Source organism: Adiantum capillus-veneris, chromosome 27 (assembly GCF_014529385.1).
Source record: "Adiantum capillus-veneris isolate H3 chromosome 27, ASM1452938v2, whole genome shotgun sequence".
Lineage (NCBI taxonomy): Eukaryota > Viridiplantae > Streptophyta > Polypodiopsida > Polypodiales > Pteridaceae > Adiantum > Adiantum capillus-veneris.
In genome coordinates, this window is record NC_140957.1 from 30788808 (window position 1) to 30805167 (window position 16360).

General features: G+C 45.9%; 1 protein-coding gene across 1 annotated transcript in view; it reads left to right on the forward strand.

Moving 5' to 3' along the window:
• Positions 1–303: 303 nt before the first annotated feature.
• Positions 304–16360, forward strand: part of LOC147421725 (eukaryotic translation initiation factor SUI1 family protein) — a 42837-nt gene continuing 26780 nt past the window's right edge. The window contains exon 1 of the mRNA XM_086502428.1: positions 304–571. Coding sequence (XP_086358554.1) covers positions 437–571 — 135 coding nt within the window. The 5' untranslated portion in view covers positions 304–436. The remainder of the gene's footprint in view (positions 572–16360) is intronic.

Here is a 16360-nt window from a genome sequence, read left to right on the forward strand (position 1 = left end):
AACCTTGCATAGGTGGTGCTGATAGTGTCTGTATTGGTGACCAGTTGGTGGAGCTAGTTGGCCATGCAATATATGGCCTTTTGGCTCTAGGTCTAACATAGAGTTACTTGGAAGAGCTAACCTCCAACCGCAAGTTTTCCTAGTAAAAGTTTTGCAAGACACTTTTGATTTGAAAATTGGTAGGTTAAAAAGAACCAAAGGTCAAGCACATTTACAGTCCCGGAGTGCATTTTTAGGAAATTATGCTACACTTGAGTTTTACACGGCAGGTTTTCATTCTGTCAAGTTGATGAGCTGCGCCCATTTGGCACCAGAAGTTCCTAGAAGCTTTGCTGTGAGACTTTGGAGTCTTCAAGACAGGACGTGAGCGATCCTTAATTTTATCAGAGAAGGAGAAGAGCAGTCGGGCTTTCTCCTCTGCTACGCCTTTCACGTCATGTTCAAAAAACCTAGTGAAGTGAAAGCACTACAACGCCTCTCTGGCGCCGATCGCAAGAAACTGCGGCGTACCATCCGTGACCGCTTTACACAGGCTTCTGATGCTGACTTGGACCTCATCCTCCCTCCCAAGGTATCCATTTGTTTGTTCATGGCCTGCGGAATTCAACATATTTTTTACATATCAGAACTGTTGATGGTGACCCGATACACCGGAATAGAGCTGTAAACCAAAGGTATAGGGCTAGCGATTTAGAACAAGGGATAGACAGTGGTTAAGTTAGGAGCAAATGGCAAGGCTATCACATGTTATTGACCTCATCCGTCAGGCAGAGACTGAGGGAAGTAGATGTATATATGTATGAATAAATCGTCCTCTTCCAAAAATGCATTTTTAATGATTACTATGTGGAGTGCTTTTGAAGCATTTGACATGAGGAACTTCTTTTGTTTAGTGAAGATAGAATGTTAGTGGTAAAGATCATTGTCGAGTGCAAGGTGGCAAGGAGCTGGAAGAAAATGTTTAGGATGAGTTGTGCATGCTGCTCAGACTTTTCAGTTTATCAATGTATAAATGCACGTCATGCCTTGCGCCTGAATTTTAGTGGTAAATGAGTTTGAGTTGGACATGGCCGTTCTACAAGTAGTTGAAGAAGTTTGAGTAACCTCACTTTGATTAGTGAAGGCTTTTGTAGCTGGATGATGTGGGTGGCATGGTATGTATTTGAGTTTTCTTCTCCATTCATACCATATACATTTTTTGACATGAATGAGTATTTCAGTTTGGAAGATTTTGAAAGCTTAAAGTATTGAGATAAGGATATAATGAATTTATGCTGGTTAGTGGAAGATACATGGGAATGGCACAACTCTAGCCTTATAACTTTGATCTACACAAGTGCGCACACTTTGTGATCACAACCAGCACACAAAGCTCCCACAAAGATTCGGCAGCTTGCACATTATGTGGGCAGCCACAAGGAATAAATCGAGGAGATCTCTGATCACCCAGAATAGTCCAGTTTACGATGGCCGCTGATGAGTAGTCAGAGGTTATTATCAATGTACAGAGTGGGTTAGAACATGGCTAATCCAGCCTCCCACCTAGATCACCCAAAAGGGCATGTTTTTTGGTGCATGACTTGTAACTCTATCATATCAGGGTAATATTGAGTTTGTCATCTCTCTAGATTCGTCTAGTTGGTTTCGGTATCTCCCACGGACAAGTGATAGGGAGTGAGGGCTGTTTTGTGGCTGTGCTTGGTTGGAGTGAGGTACTTTTCTCATGTCGGGTTATGTCTAGCCAAGTGTAGCCCGGGGTTTTGGCTGTCCTTGGCCATTTAGCCTCCTGCAGGTGCTAGGGCTAGGGTGCTAGGGATATTTCCCTAGTCATTGGTTATTTTTCCCAGATGCCTTTGGGGCCCTACTGGTTTTATTTCCCTCATTTCCCTATTTTCTGATGTCGTGGGGCTGGGAGGGTGGGTTGGTCAGCCAGCTTTGGGCCTGTGTATGAGGTTGGGTGCGTCACCTTATCTATTGTCTGTAGTATATACTATAGCCTAGTAGGGCCCCCCCCTCATAGGCCAGTCCTTCGGGGGCTGATGAGCCTTCTTGGCAGGCTGGCAAGAGGGCAGCCCTAACCTGCGTTTTTGTGTCAGCCTCCTGGCGTTTTTGCTGGGCAGTAGGGGCAGAAGGGCTATCCTTCCTTTGGTGCTTTGCCTTTCAGATGTTGGGCAACAGGGTTTGTTATCTTGCAGTTTTTTCCTTAGGGCAGCCTTTTCTAGGCTATGTGATCATGCAATGGCAGAGCTTCTCATATGAGGTGCAGGCTATGGAGTGGAGAGATCCAATGATCTATAGAGGGCAGCCTCGTATTGTGACAACCTTGAGTGGTGGATCTCTCCCTCCATATTTCTTTCTTTCTAGGAGGAATAATTTATACTTTTAGAGCATGTTGGGGATGGTACCGATGTTGAGGACGAGTTAGAGGTCTTGCGAGCAGGAGATGGCTGTAGCAATAGCAGTAGCAGTCGTGTGTATTAGGGGTCTATCCACCGAGGCCATGCCACATCTATGCTGGACCACCCTCGGGCACTTGTATATGCAGTTTGGTATCAGCATTGAGAGCCTTTCCGAGATACTCTCACTTTTATTCTCAGATGTTCTGTCTCTTTCTACCTAAATGGTTTCTCTTCTCCACAGTTGCCTTGTATATGTATGTGGCATTACAGGTTGTCACAAGTTTGTGATGTGGCAGATCCCACTGACTTGAAGAACTCGTGGACACCGGCCGAGGGGTCCTAACCATCAGAAAATAAAGACTTGCGGATGTGCTGCTGACTTGGCACTGTACTACAGATCTCGAAAATTGCAATGTTGCCACATGGCATTATTGTACGGATTTCCCTGTTTGTGTTGGTCGAGACTGCCTGTTTACGTGCATGTTTTTGGGAGCAGAAGCTTTAAGAGACAAGTGCTCTTGGATGAGAGCTTTGGGGGCATCCCTTGTAAGGGTCTTGAGGGCCACTCTTCAGAGGGCATGTGAATGTAGTGTCTTGGAGAGCTCGACCCTCGGGTAGTTGTACCCTTGCGAAGCAATAATAAAAAAATACTGGAAGTTGTCACAAACTGATGACGTGGCATGACCTTATAAGCGTTCCAACTTACAGAGTTCCATCCGATGGGGCTCTAGGGACACTAGGACAATAAAAACGGACTGGCTGCTGGCTGTACGGACGCCGCAAATCGCGCTGGCTATTGACGTGGCATAACATATGTATTTCCGTAAATTGCACTGATAGAGCTGACGTGGCACAACTATACGGATTTCCTCGAACAACACTGGCTGCTTTTGGGCCTACTTCTTTTGAGTTAGAAGCTTTTGTGTAACTGCTTTTGTAATTGCTTTTGGGGCTTTGCTTTTAGCATTCCTTGTAAGAATAAAAGGAACCCAAGGGCCTCACTCTACAGGGTATCTTGACGCAGAGTGTGAGAGCAGAGGACCCTCGAGAGTTGTACTTTGCTCAAAGGTTAATACAAGGTTGCAGACTGATTGATACTTCTCTTGAGCTCGGGGAGAACATATCCCTCTTCACGATCCTTCCCCATGGATTGACTTGGAGCAGAACAAGAATGTTGTTGGCTGCCTCGTATGGTTGACTTATTCCCGACCTGACATCTGTTACACAGTTTCTATCCTCAGTTCCTTCAACACCCAACCTCGTAAGCGACATTGGCAGTGTGCCCAACGTACTTTGCGGTACATCAGCGGCACCTTGGACCATGGTGTAATAAACTGCTGACATGTCAAAGCCCTGAAGAATGGAGTCAACTTGCAGATGCTGGCCGAGGGGCCTAAACCCTAAGAAGAACAAGTAACAGAAGAAGAAGTCCTACGAACTTATGGGGACCCCGTGCGATGGGGCACCAAGTGACATAAAGATTAAAATAAAGCCCATCAACTGATGACGTGGTAGATTTCCAAAATTGCGCTAGCATGATGACGTGGCAAGCTGTACGGATTTTCGCGTTTTGCGCTGGTTGATGACGTGGCAGTTGTACGGATTTCCATAAATTACGCTGGCAGCTTTTTGGCTTTGCTTTTGGACCAGATGCTTTTGAGTTTGAAGACTTTTCACTGTAATTGCTTTTAGGCCAAGGGCCTTTAAGTATGAGGATAGGGCTCATTCTCTGGGATGCTTCTTGGAGAGGGTGCAGAGTTTGGAGTACTGGCTTGTACTGAGTTGATGCAATATAAAGAAATACCGAAAGGGGCGCCAAGGTTTGGGGCCAATATTCTCTGGGGTGGAATTCCGCCATTCCGTGTCTCGTGTCGTCCCTCTCTCTCAATTCTGTTTTTATTGAAGTGCTAAAAGTTTGTTCAATCCGTTCTTTTCTATTGGCACGTGGTGTCCGTCTTGTGACAGTGGTATCAGAGCATCAGGCGTGTGCTTTTCTGAAAGCATACCGGTCCTACAAAAGAGCAGACTAACCCGGATTGGAAATTTTATTTGAGGGATCTTTGCCCTCCAACCCGGATTGGAAATTTTATTTGAGGTATCTTCGCATTCCAACCCGGACTTATTAGCCACTCCCACCCTTACTTCATCGCGCATCGGGCGCGCTCCCATCGTCACCGCTCATGTCTTACAGGGCATAAGCCATTAAGATCACTCGCAAGAGAAGGATCCAAGGTTTGTTTCGAGCTGCCGTTTTTCTCGGAGACAGTGCCATGCAGATGTTGATGTCTACAGCTGTCACAAAAATACGGAAGCGTAAACTGACTTTTAATTGTACTTCAAATACTCAAGAGAATTTGAGAGAGAGAGAGAGAGAGAGAGAGAGAGAGAGAGAGAGAGAGAAAGCTTGACACTTCATTGGGGACCAGAAGATGGGCTGGTCCCCCCCCATAAAGTGATTATCTTTATTACTAAGGGAGAATCTTTATAAGCACAGGAACGGGGCGATTGCCCGTCCTCTATTCTTTCTTTTCTGCTTCTGGCTGAGAGAGTGCGAAAGCTACTCTCAGAATACTAAGAGGATTTTCCCTCTGCTATGAGATTTTGGGAAGCTCTCGAAAACGAGAGTCTATCTTCCACAAAACTCAACGGAAGCTCTCGAAAATGAGAGTCTACCTTCCGCTAACTGTGTCCCTTTTTGCATAATCATTCTTGCAACAAAAATAAGGGAGAAATACGCAAAATGCACGCACGTCGGCTAAATGTTACCTGGGCACCTACCAAAGCCGAAAAAGAGACCTTTTTTGCGATGGAATCGCACCAAATTTTGTGTATGCGTAGTATAGGTAGAGAAGAACTACATTCTATGTGTATTTTGCTGAAATTCACCCTAGAAGAGATGATTAGGGGTTGGAAACAGAGAATTTACAGCCACCATACTCTACGGAGAGAGTGCCCGCTGCAACTTCTTGCGATGAAACTTTACCGAAAGCTGGCTATGGCTATGAGAACCCTTGTTTTAGACAATGGGAGCACGAGGCCACCACATATGTCGCAAGGGACTGCTCTCAAGCTTTCATGGAGGGCTCCAATGCGTAGAGCATACTCACAATAGGGGGGGTAGGAGCACTGCCAACACTGAGAAGTGGGGGAGGGGGCCTCCTAAATAGCCATCAGGGAGAGGGGGCGCTAGGAAGAGAGAGAGGGTGAGAGTGAGAGAAGCAGTTTTGCATTGTTAAGTGTGCCACTCTTCACTTTTAAAAGTCCCTAGGCTATTAATGAAATGTGCAAATTAACTCACAATTGCACACACAAATGCTACTAATGAAATTGTTAGCTGCTCCCCAACGCAATGCCATACCGACACTGCTGTGGCATTACTTGTTCGCACTTGTCCGGCCATTTGGTCCAGCGCAAATCATTTAAGATAATTTAATTAACTTATCCTAAGGCCGTAAAAATAATTTAGGCCTTAGGGTTACTGTTGTTCTAAGGACCCCATCTCATTCATGTGCTTGCACTAGCGCGCGTGTTTTTTTGAGCCTGAAATCTGAGGCTACTATCTACCCCTTCATTGAAGACTCGATTTCCCAATCACTACGGCTTCAAGGTATTTTCTGCTAGGGTCTCCTTGAGGTGGTTTGGCCCAAACTTGGGCGCATATGAGGCCCCATAACTGCTAGATCTATTCTGATGTGCACACAACTAATTAGATAATTCTTTTCTCGTAAATAAATTAATTATTTACAAACTCTGACATAGTTACATCCCTCTTGGTTCTAAATTGTTGACCTCAACTTTAGAGCGTCAACATAATTATGCAAGATGTCTGGGTAGTCCTTAAGATAGGACTCAATCATCCACTTTGCAACTAAAGGGGTGTAATTCTTGAACTTGACTAAATACTTTCGATGTAGGCTCCCCGACTTTAGTTGTCTCTCAGAGTGGTATTATCTTCGACTTCTTCTTGTTCTGGCGCCACTGGAGGAGGTCCAACATATGGTCGGAGGAGACTTACATGAAAAGCATTATGGATGCGCCAGTGAGAAGGCAAATCCAATCTAAAAGTCACGTCATTGACTTTATCTGTAATCTTGAAAGGGCCGTAAAATCTATGGGAAAGTTTTACGACTTCCCCTTTTTTGACCCGCTTTTTCAATCTAGCTTTCTCAAATCCAAGCAGGACATATTGTCCTTTTTCAAGATTGAGATTCCTTCTGTGCTTGTCAGCTTTTCTCTTCTGTTGCTCTTGAGTACGTAGAATCGCTTGCTTTACTTGTTGATAGGCAATATCCATAGTTACATGGGACAGCGGGTCGGGGTCGGGGTCGGGGTCGGGGACGGGACGGGACGGCAAAAGTCAGGAAACGGGGACGAGGGTCGGAACGGCAAAAACTAAAGAGAGTTTTTTTGGCATGAAGTGGAGAGTAGTATCCATTCCACCTCGACTCACACAAGCCATGAATCTCCGCATATTGAACAGGGTCAGGCACAAGCTTCTCAAGTGCCTCTATCATCCGATCCATGGCTTCGTAGACTTTGCCAATGCATGGCTGCAAGCCATCCACCACTCGAAGTAGGTGTAGAATAGGCTTGACCATGGCGTCAAGAGTCTTCACCTCCTCCCACCAAGCGGCGTCGTCAGCCCATTCTCGGCATTTCAATCCTACTGTTGATGTAGACTCCGGCATGGCCTGGAACTCATCATCGAGAAAGAGGCCCCTTAAGGCTCCGTCACATGTAGACAAGCGGCCTAGCATAAGCCAATTGAATGCAAATCTTGTCTCTGAATATTTGAGCAAGGACAAGTGGCTCCTCTTTGAGAAATCATGGCGCACTTTTTGATGGTTGAGCACAAAGGAGACAATTCGAGAGGCGTCACCAATGGTGGGTGAAATCCATGACAAGTTCCCTACATCGTTGAGGAGGTTATTGAGGCAATGCGCCATGCAAAATGGGACATGGATGTTGGGATACATACCCTCAATGATAGCTCCGGCTGCCCTATTTGATGCCTCTCCATCTGCAACCATACAAAGGACATTCTCCGGGCCGGTGATCTCTATGGTGCTTGTCCACTCAGCAGCAAGCATCTCGGCGGCCTTGCCACTATCGGATGCATCATGTGACTCCACAAAGTACATCTCCCCCCGAGAGTAGGCCACCACCCCGTGGATGGACCGCTTGCGGGTGTCGCTCCATCCATCTACAAGGAGAGACGCCATTGGTCTCCCACAAATCCTTTGTTGCTCGGGCCGCTTGCTCCACGGCAAGCTTCTCTTTTTCAAGGAGGGTGGTGCGAAGCCTCTCCGATGAAGGTGGCACATAACAGGAGCCATATTCCCCTATTTTCGTAACCATGGTTCGAAAGTATGGAGACCTATCCACACAAATAGAGCATGTTGTGTTAGTATGGAGAGTTGAGAGTCGAGAAGTTATAACCCATGATGAATACAAAATGGAAGATTGCCATGTGCATATGCCAAGGGAAACTCACCGCGAAGCATGGAAGGCCATGTGGTCGTGGAAGAAGAATCGGGCAACCGACCTATCCATCTCTTCCTTCAATTTAGGATTCCAATTTTCGTTGAGAGTGCTTTGGCGATGCGGAACGGAAGAGGATGGTGTAGATGCATGGCTCTTGAAGCTTCGAGAGATGTCGTTAAGGTTGGCTTTCCTTTGCTCTCGCGGTGTCGCCGTGGCGGAGGTATCAACGGCAACAAAACGGCCCCTCTTGGCCGCTTCCGCAACCTCATACACCGTGAGCTTCTCAAGAAGATCCAACCTCTTCTTGGGAGCTACATGGGGGCAAAACTTCACCTCGTGACCGGGTTCATGAAGAAGATGGGCTTGCACTTTGTTTGAACCACCCGTTCTCTTGTATGGGCATAGGCTTGCATGTCCATGGTCTTGCACTGCCACCTTTGCCACGCGTGCTAAAGTCTACTTCATCCCACCACGACCACGTTTGCACGACGGGCCTCCTTCGAGAAGAATCGGCTTGAGAAGTGGAGTTGGCTTGAGATGACATGATGGTGGAGAGACTCGAGAGAGTAGAGCTTAGAAGTTAGAGGAATTAGAGGAGAGCTTGTGTGGAGAGAGAGTAGAGGAGAGCTTCAAAGTGGGTAGAAGAGGGAGAGACTTGAGAGTGGAGACTCAACTTTCAAGGGTAGAGTGTAGAGTAGTCAATGGTCATGCTTGAGCCTTGAGCAATGAGGCTATGAGGCTTGAGCATTGAGTAGAGAGGAGAGCTTGAGCTTGAGGGAAATTGGAATAAGTATTAAGAGGCCCAAGGGGGCTTTTATAGCCTCCCAAGGGCCAAGGCCCCCCAAAATATGGCGGTTGGGCTGCAAACAGCCGTTTAAAACGGTCATAAACGGCTACTTTAACCCCGCCTGAAAGCTGCCGTTCCCGTCCAACCCCGTCCGACCTCGTCCGATCTGGTATGTCCCCGCCCCTGTCCCCCTGCGACCTGCCCGTCCGGCCAGAGATTCGACCGTCCCAAGGCGTCCCCTTTCGTCCCTGGCCTAGTTACGGCCGTCCCCCGGCCCTAGGGCCCGTCCCCTCCATCCCCTGTAACTATGTCAATATCAATATTGCGCACAAATTCATCTGCGGCGAAGATGTTTTCTTTGGTAACCATAATAGGAAGTAAAAGTGGCTTCCCATAAATAATTCGAAGGGAGTTTTACCAGTTGAGGAATGGATGGTATTATTATATGCAAACTCAACTATCGGTAAGTACTGTTCCCATTCGGATTGTCGTTCTGAAACATAGCACTTGAGGAGATCTAAAACAGTGGCATTAGCGATTTCGCTTTGACCATCTGTTTGAGGGTGATAAGCTGATGGAAAATCAAGCTTAGTTTCCAAGTTTTCAAACAATGCTGCCAAAATAGACTAGTCATGCGGGGATCTCTATCGCTGACAATAGTCTTTGGCAGTCCATGGTTTTAAAAAATCTGAGCTAGAAATATTCTAGCCATGTGATCAGCTTTGATCTTCTTCTTTACTGGAAGGAAATGTGCTTGCTTACTGAATTTGTCTACTATAGTCCAGATTGCATCATTTCCATTCTTGGATCTAGGAAGATCCGTAATAAAATCCATGGCAATACTTTCCCATGGCGTGTTAGGTACTTTGCACCATCTTCCTAGGAGCACCCTTGTCATGTATTCAATCAGCTATGCGAGCTGGATCCATAAGTATCTGCAAGCTACTCTGAGGGTAAAGTTTCATAGCCTTTTGCAAGGCTTCATGCAATCTTGCTTCAAACTGCGCATCTTCTCCGAATCGTCAATCTTCTTAAATGGAGTGACTTTCAAGAGAATGTCCCAAAACCTATCCACATAGCGTGGAACAATTTCGTTCTCTGACTGTGAGAGTCGATCCCATTCTTTCTTTACCTCTTCCTCATAGTCTGGAGGAAGGAACTGTGCGTAAAACTCCTTCTTGAAAACAATCCAATCTTGGGTTTGTGATTTTCTAAGATCAGGGTTAACCACCAACTATTGGCGGTGCCTTTCAGGTACATACTGACATGGTGAAGCTTGGATCTTTCTTTAAAGTTCCCTTCTGCAAATGCAACTTCAAATTGGCGGATGAAAGCCAAAGCTGTCATTATCACGCCGTCCATTGTAGGTGTCGAATTTCACATCTTTGTCTCCCGACTTAAATGTTTTCTGCTTGTGGTGTTTCTTCTTATGGTGCTCTTTCTTTCTATGCTTAGACTCCTTGTGGATAGGAGTCCTTTCCCTTGAATGCACTTATTGCTGCGACGGATCATCAAGAAACATGTCATCCGAAGCGACTATGTCATATAAATCCTTCATGAAAGAGAATTGAGGGGAATCAGGAGGATCCTGCTCTTGAACCTTTGGATTAAATTGCACATGACGTTCTGGAGGTTTCCTCTGCCTCTCGTGCATGCGGGAGGTTCCAATCAAAGGATCTTTCCTGGTTCTGGCGCCTTTGGGTTCTGCGGGATTTCTCCCGACCCCATCGGCATTTTCTCCTTCCCTTTCTCAAGAGTATGGAGAATCTTCTGGACTTCTGGATGGGAGAGAGCTTTTTGCAGCTCTACCACCTGCTGTTGAAGGAGAGAGAACTCTATCTCGCGTCCTCCCATTTCTGCAGTCTGCCAAGAGTCATCAATCCCTTAAGCAAGAGAGAGATGACCTTGCTCTTATACCACTGTATCAAAAATACGGAAGCGTAAACTGACTTTTAATTGTACTTCAGATACTCAAGAGAATTTGAGAGAGAGAGAGAGAAAGCTTGACACTTCATTGGGGACCAGAAGATGGGCTGGTCCCCCCCCATAAAGAGATTATCTTTATACTAAGGGAAAATCTTTACCAGCACAGGAACGGGGCAATTGCCCGTCCTCTATTCTTTCTTTTCTGCTTCTGACTGAGAGAGTGCGAAAGCTACTCTCAGAATACTAAGAGGATTTTCCCTCTGCTATGAGATTTTGGGAAGCTCTCGAAAACGAGAGTCTTATCTTCCACAAAACTCAATGAAGCTCTCGAAAATGAGAGTCTACCTTTCGCTAACTGTGTCCTTTTTTGCATAATCATTCCTGCAACAAAAACAAGGGAGAAACACGCAAAATGCACGCACACATGCTTGCTGTAATTTTCTGTACATAACCTGAAAATGTTACCTGAGCACCTACCAAAGCCGAAATAGAGACCTTTTTCATGATGGAATCGCACCAAACTTTGTGTATGCATAGTATAGGTAGAAAAGAACTAGATTCTATGTGTATTTTGCTGAAATTCACCCTAGAAGAGATGATTAGGGGCTGAAAACAGAGAATTTACAGCCACCACACTCTATGGAGAGAGTGCCCGCTGCAACTTCTTGCGATGAAACTTTACCGAAAGCTGGCTATGGCTATGAGAACCCTTGTTCTAGACAATGGGAGCACGAGGCCACCACATATGTCGCAAGGGGCTGCTCTTAAGCTTCCATGGAGGGCTCCAATGCGTAGAGCATACTCACAATAGGGGGGGTAGGAGCATTGCCAACACTGAGAAGTGGGGAAGGGGGCCTCCTAAATAGCCATCAGGGAGAGGGGGCGCTAGGAGAAGAGAGAGGGTGAGTGAGTGAGAGAAGCAGTTTTGCATTGTTAAGTGTGCCACTTGGCATACTTAATAACTTTAAAAACCCTTCAACTTTCACTTTTAAAAGTCGCTAGGCTATTAATGAATTGTGCAAATTAACTCACAATTGCACACACAGATGCTACTAATAAAATTGTTAGCTGCTCCCCAACGCAATGCCGTACCGACACTGCTCTGGCATTACCTGTTCGCACTTGTCCGGCCATTTGGTCCAAGCACAAATCAGTTAAGATAATTTAATTGACTTATTCTAAGGCCGTAAAAATAATTCAGGCCTTAGGGTTACTGTTGTTCTAAGGACCCCATCTCATTCATGTGCTTGCACTAGCACGCGTATTTTTCTGAGCCTGAAATCTGAGGCTACTATCTACCCCTTCATTGAAGACCCGATTTCCCAATCACTATGGCTTCAGGGTATTTTCTGCTAGTGTCTCCCTGAGGTGCTCTGGCCCAAACTTGGGCGCACCTGAGGGCCCAGAACTGCTAGATCTATTCTGATGTGCACACAACTAATTAGATAATTCTTTTCTCGTAAATAAATTAATTATTTACAAAGTTTGACATAGTTACAACAGCTACCAAGCCGCACACTTCCAAGGACTTGGCAAGCTTTCAAGAAAACTTTTGCCTGAAGTTGTATAGTTTTTGACATCTTCCTTCAAAGTGCAACTTCTGGCAGAGTGGAGTATCCTGAATTGCTTGCCATGGAAACCCTAGCAGATTATAACTTGAAGTTTCTCGACATCTCCCAGTAGATGTCTCTTCACGATCAGATGACCTTGGAGGTCGAGTGCGATTGCTATCTTGGGACTACCGTCGCCGCCAAAGAAACACTGTTTGTCCAAGAGCTGATGGACCATGCTGTGCTCGGCTACGACCTTATGGAATGAACCTAACCCTAATTTTTGATGCAGGTTTTAGGATGGAAAGTCAATCGACTTTTCGAGCTCGATTGATGTTGAGATTGCTTTTTAAGTTTGAAATCTGTTTGAGAACTTGTTTGGTGATCCTATTTGGAATTTGTTTGAAATGGATGGTAACTGTTTTGAACCTGTCTTGGTGCCGATTTGAAATGTTTGACTGTGGTTTTAATACTGGTTTCATTGATTGATGAGTTTACTCCTGGGTGGAGAAGTGAGAAATACTGTTTGGGTATTGTTTGAACCTCGGAACAACGCAGGCCGATGCCTGGGGAGCGTTTCGTTGTATGCTAGAAAACCTCCAAACGACGCAGGCCGATGCCTAGGGAGCGTTTGGTTGTATGCTTGTAAAATAATTGTTGTTGTGACTCCCGGCCCGCACCTGGATGGTTATGCGGGAGGAGTATTAAGAAGTCTGAGCAGTGGTTACTCTCAACACCTCCAAACAATGCAGATTGCTGTCTGGGGGGTGTTTGGTTGTAAAAGGCCTCTATATCTCCTGGCCCGGACCTTTTTAGGTTATGCGGGAGGAGTGATGAGGGAGTCGTGGAATATCTCCCTGCCCGGACCTTGTTAGGTTATGCGGGAGGAGTGTTCATCGGCGGCTTTATGTTTCTATGTCTTGTAACATGCATATGTGAGCATTTGTGTTGCATTGTGATGTGCAAGCTACTGAATATTCCTAATTGGATGAGATTGCTTGGGTATGTAATTTTTTTTAGTGCATCAAGACACCCGTGGAAGATCAGTACGGTCTGGGTGCGATGGCTAATTTTACTACGCCGGAATATCAAGAGTTCCAATCTGGACGACAGGAGAAGCTAACTCCTTCATCAAAAGAGTAGAAAGGAGAAGCTAACTTCTTGGTCAAAAGAGCAGAAAGGAGAAGCTAACTCTTTAATAAAAAGAGCAAACTGATTTTCCCTCGGAATGTCTCTCGAAAATTTTTGAGATAACTTGAGTTGTTTTGCAGATATGCTGTAATCGCGGACGATTACTCTCTTTCAAGAAGGGGAGATGTAACAAACTGCTGACGTGTCAAAGCGCTGAAGAATGGAGTCAACTTGCAAATGCCGGCCGAGGGGCCTAAACCCTAAGAAGAACAAGCAACAGAAGAAGAAGTCCTTCCAACTTATGGGGACCCCGTCCGATGGGGCACCAAGTGACATAAAGATTAAAATAAAGCAGGACCCGCAACTGATGACGTGGTAGATTTCCAAAAATTGCGTTGGTATGATGACGTGGCAAGCTGTACGGATTTCCGCGTTTTGCGTTGGCTGATGACGTGGCAGTTGTACGGATTTCTAAATCACGTTGGCAGCTTTTTGGCTTTGCTTTTGGACTAGATGCTTTTGAGTTTGAAGGCTTTTCACTATAATTGCTTTTAGGCCAAGGGCCTTTAAATATAAGGTTAGGGCTCATTCTCTGGGATGCTTCCTGGAGAAGGTGCAGAGTTTGAAGTACTGGCTTGTACTGAGTTGATGCAATATAAAGATATACCGAAAGGGGCCAATATTCTCTGGGGTGGAATTTTGCCACTCCGTGTCGCGTGTCGTCTCTCTCTCTCTCTCTCTCTCTCTCTCTCTCTCTTTGAGTTTTGTCTTATTGAAGTGCTAAAAGTTTGTTCAGTCTGTTCTTTTCTATTGGCACGTGGTGCGCGTCTTGTGACACATGGTGTGTTCTATGGTCGCTCCAAGGGTTGCACCTTACTTGGTTGGTGCGATTCAGATTGGGCAAGAAATCCATATACTCGGCGCTCTACTACAGTAGTAGTTTTCACACTCGGCTAAGGACTCATTTCATGGAGCAGTAAGCGGCAACCCACCATTGCGCTGTCCTCCACAGAGGCGGAGTACAGGGCAGCTTACTATGTTGCTTGCGAGGCTACAGAGATTATTGGGAGAGTTAATGTTTCCCCAGACTGCTACGACTCGTCTTTTGTGCGACAATCAGAGTTGCATTGCTGTTGCCAAGAACCCTTTCTTTCACGCTCGGAGAAAGCACATTGAGGTGCAGTACCACTTTGTTTGGGAGTATGTCCCTACTACGGGCAATGCAACAGACATCTTTATGAAGGCTGTACTTCAGCGGACCTTAGCTTCTCAGCTTCGACTTATCTGTGTTGTCTCAACATCCGGTGCTAAGAGGGGGTGTTAGAGTTACACCACTGTTGTTTCGCCATTTTGTACGGCTAGTGATTGTCTTGGGCTGACCACCCATCGCACATCATGTAGATTGCATGGGCATACAATTTTAGCACGTGGCCGCCTGGTCATTTTCTGAGCCTTGCTTGGTGCACACATTTTTAGCCATTTTTGGGCTTTTAGGTTTTTTGCACCAGTTACACATTTTGCCCTACCTCAACCTAACATTGTATAAATAGAATGGTTAGGGTCTTGTAGTCATACATTGTGTATTGAGAGCATCATTTGCAGAGCACTTGTGCTCTCTCTCTCTCTCTCTCTCTCTCTCTCTCTTCAGCGTTTTCGGCGCGTGTGCCTCTCCGTTGCTCACTCTCACATTGGGGTACTTGGGTTCTTGGGGTACTGGGTTACTTGGGTTCTTGGGTACTTGGGCTCTTCGGTTCTTAGGGTACTTAGGTTCTTGGGTACTTGGGGTTCTTGGCTTGCAATCAGAAATCTGCGTTTATGAAGGCTGTGCTCTTACCCAAGCTCAACTCCTTCCTGCGGGTGCACCCCTTTGTGGCCTTGTGCTCACACCAAGGTTGCTTTTTCCCACCTCACATCGATTGGGTTGCCGCTAGGTGCAAGGTCCGCTCTGAATGAGTGGAAAAGAAGAACGAGGGGAGGCTTGACAAGCCCTTCTTTTTTGGGTTACTTTCCACTCTTAAAAAACACAGATTAGGGATCGACACGCCCACGTGTTCTTGGGTTACGTGCGACCACAAGAAGAAAAAATAAAATTTTCTGTGTTTCTTTTTGCTTCTTTCCTTGAGTGATGATAATGAACACTACCATAGAGCTCTGATACCCATGTAATGTGCAACGGAAGTGAATGATGGTGTATGCTCAGGATGAGTGCTCAATACGTGCTCAAGGTTCCTTTTACTGAAGGGAAAGCCTTCCTTGACTTAATGAGAGATTGTGCAATGGATGACAACAAAAAGAGAATGATGGTGTATGCTCAGGATGAGTGCTCAATACGTGCTCAAGGTTCCTTTTACTGAAGGGAAAGCCTTCCTTGACTTAATGAGAGATTGTGCAATGGATGACAACAAAAAGAGAGAACGGGAAACTGTGAGAGAGTGCTGAGAGAGAGAGAGAGAGAGAGAGAGAGAGAGAGAGAGAGAGAGAGAGAGAGAGACACCAGACGGGGTCCCAAACCCCCCTCCAAGGGCCCCCCCTCTCTATTGCTAGAGAGGTATTTGTTTTCGATTGCACAAAGTCTGGTACAATGGTTCTAAATGCCGAGATGCTTGACGACGACGCTGTCGATGACGACGACGACGATGATGCTTGTGGTCAGGGTTGATACTGTGAGGCTAATGGGCTGAAAACTGAAAACGCTGGAGATGCTGATGGGATTCTGCAAGTGTAGCACACATGGGTTCTAGTGGAGAATTCGATAGAGACGACACCCCCTGCGACAATTAGTGTGCAAGGAGATGAAGAAAAGCCAAATTCTATCAGGAGAAGAGAGGAAACCTATAACCGGCTTGTACAACGTAGAGGGCGGTACTATTTCAATTACCTGTTAACTTTATACAGAGCACTGAGAAGGGAAGAGAACACAGTTGCGTCCAGCGACTAGAATGTCACTGCGCACACGAGACCGACACCCTGTAGGCCCCAAAGACTGGCGCTCCTTTCGGTATTTCTTTATTCAAATTAAGGTAGACGATCCGACCACTTCGCACAAGCTTTCACAAAGCTGTCCAAACCTGGCGAGGGCTGAA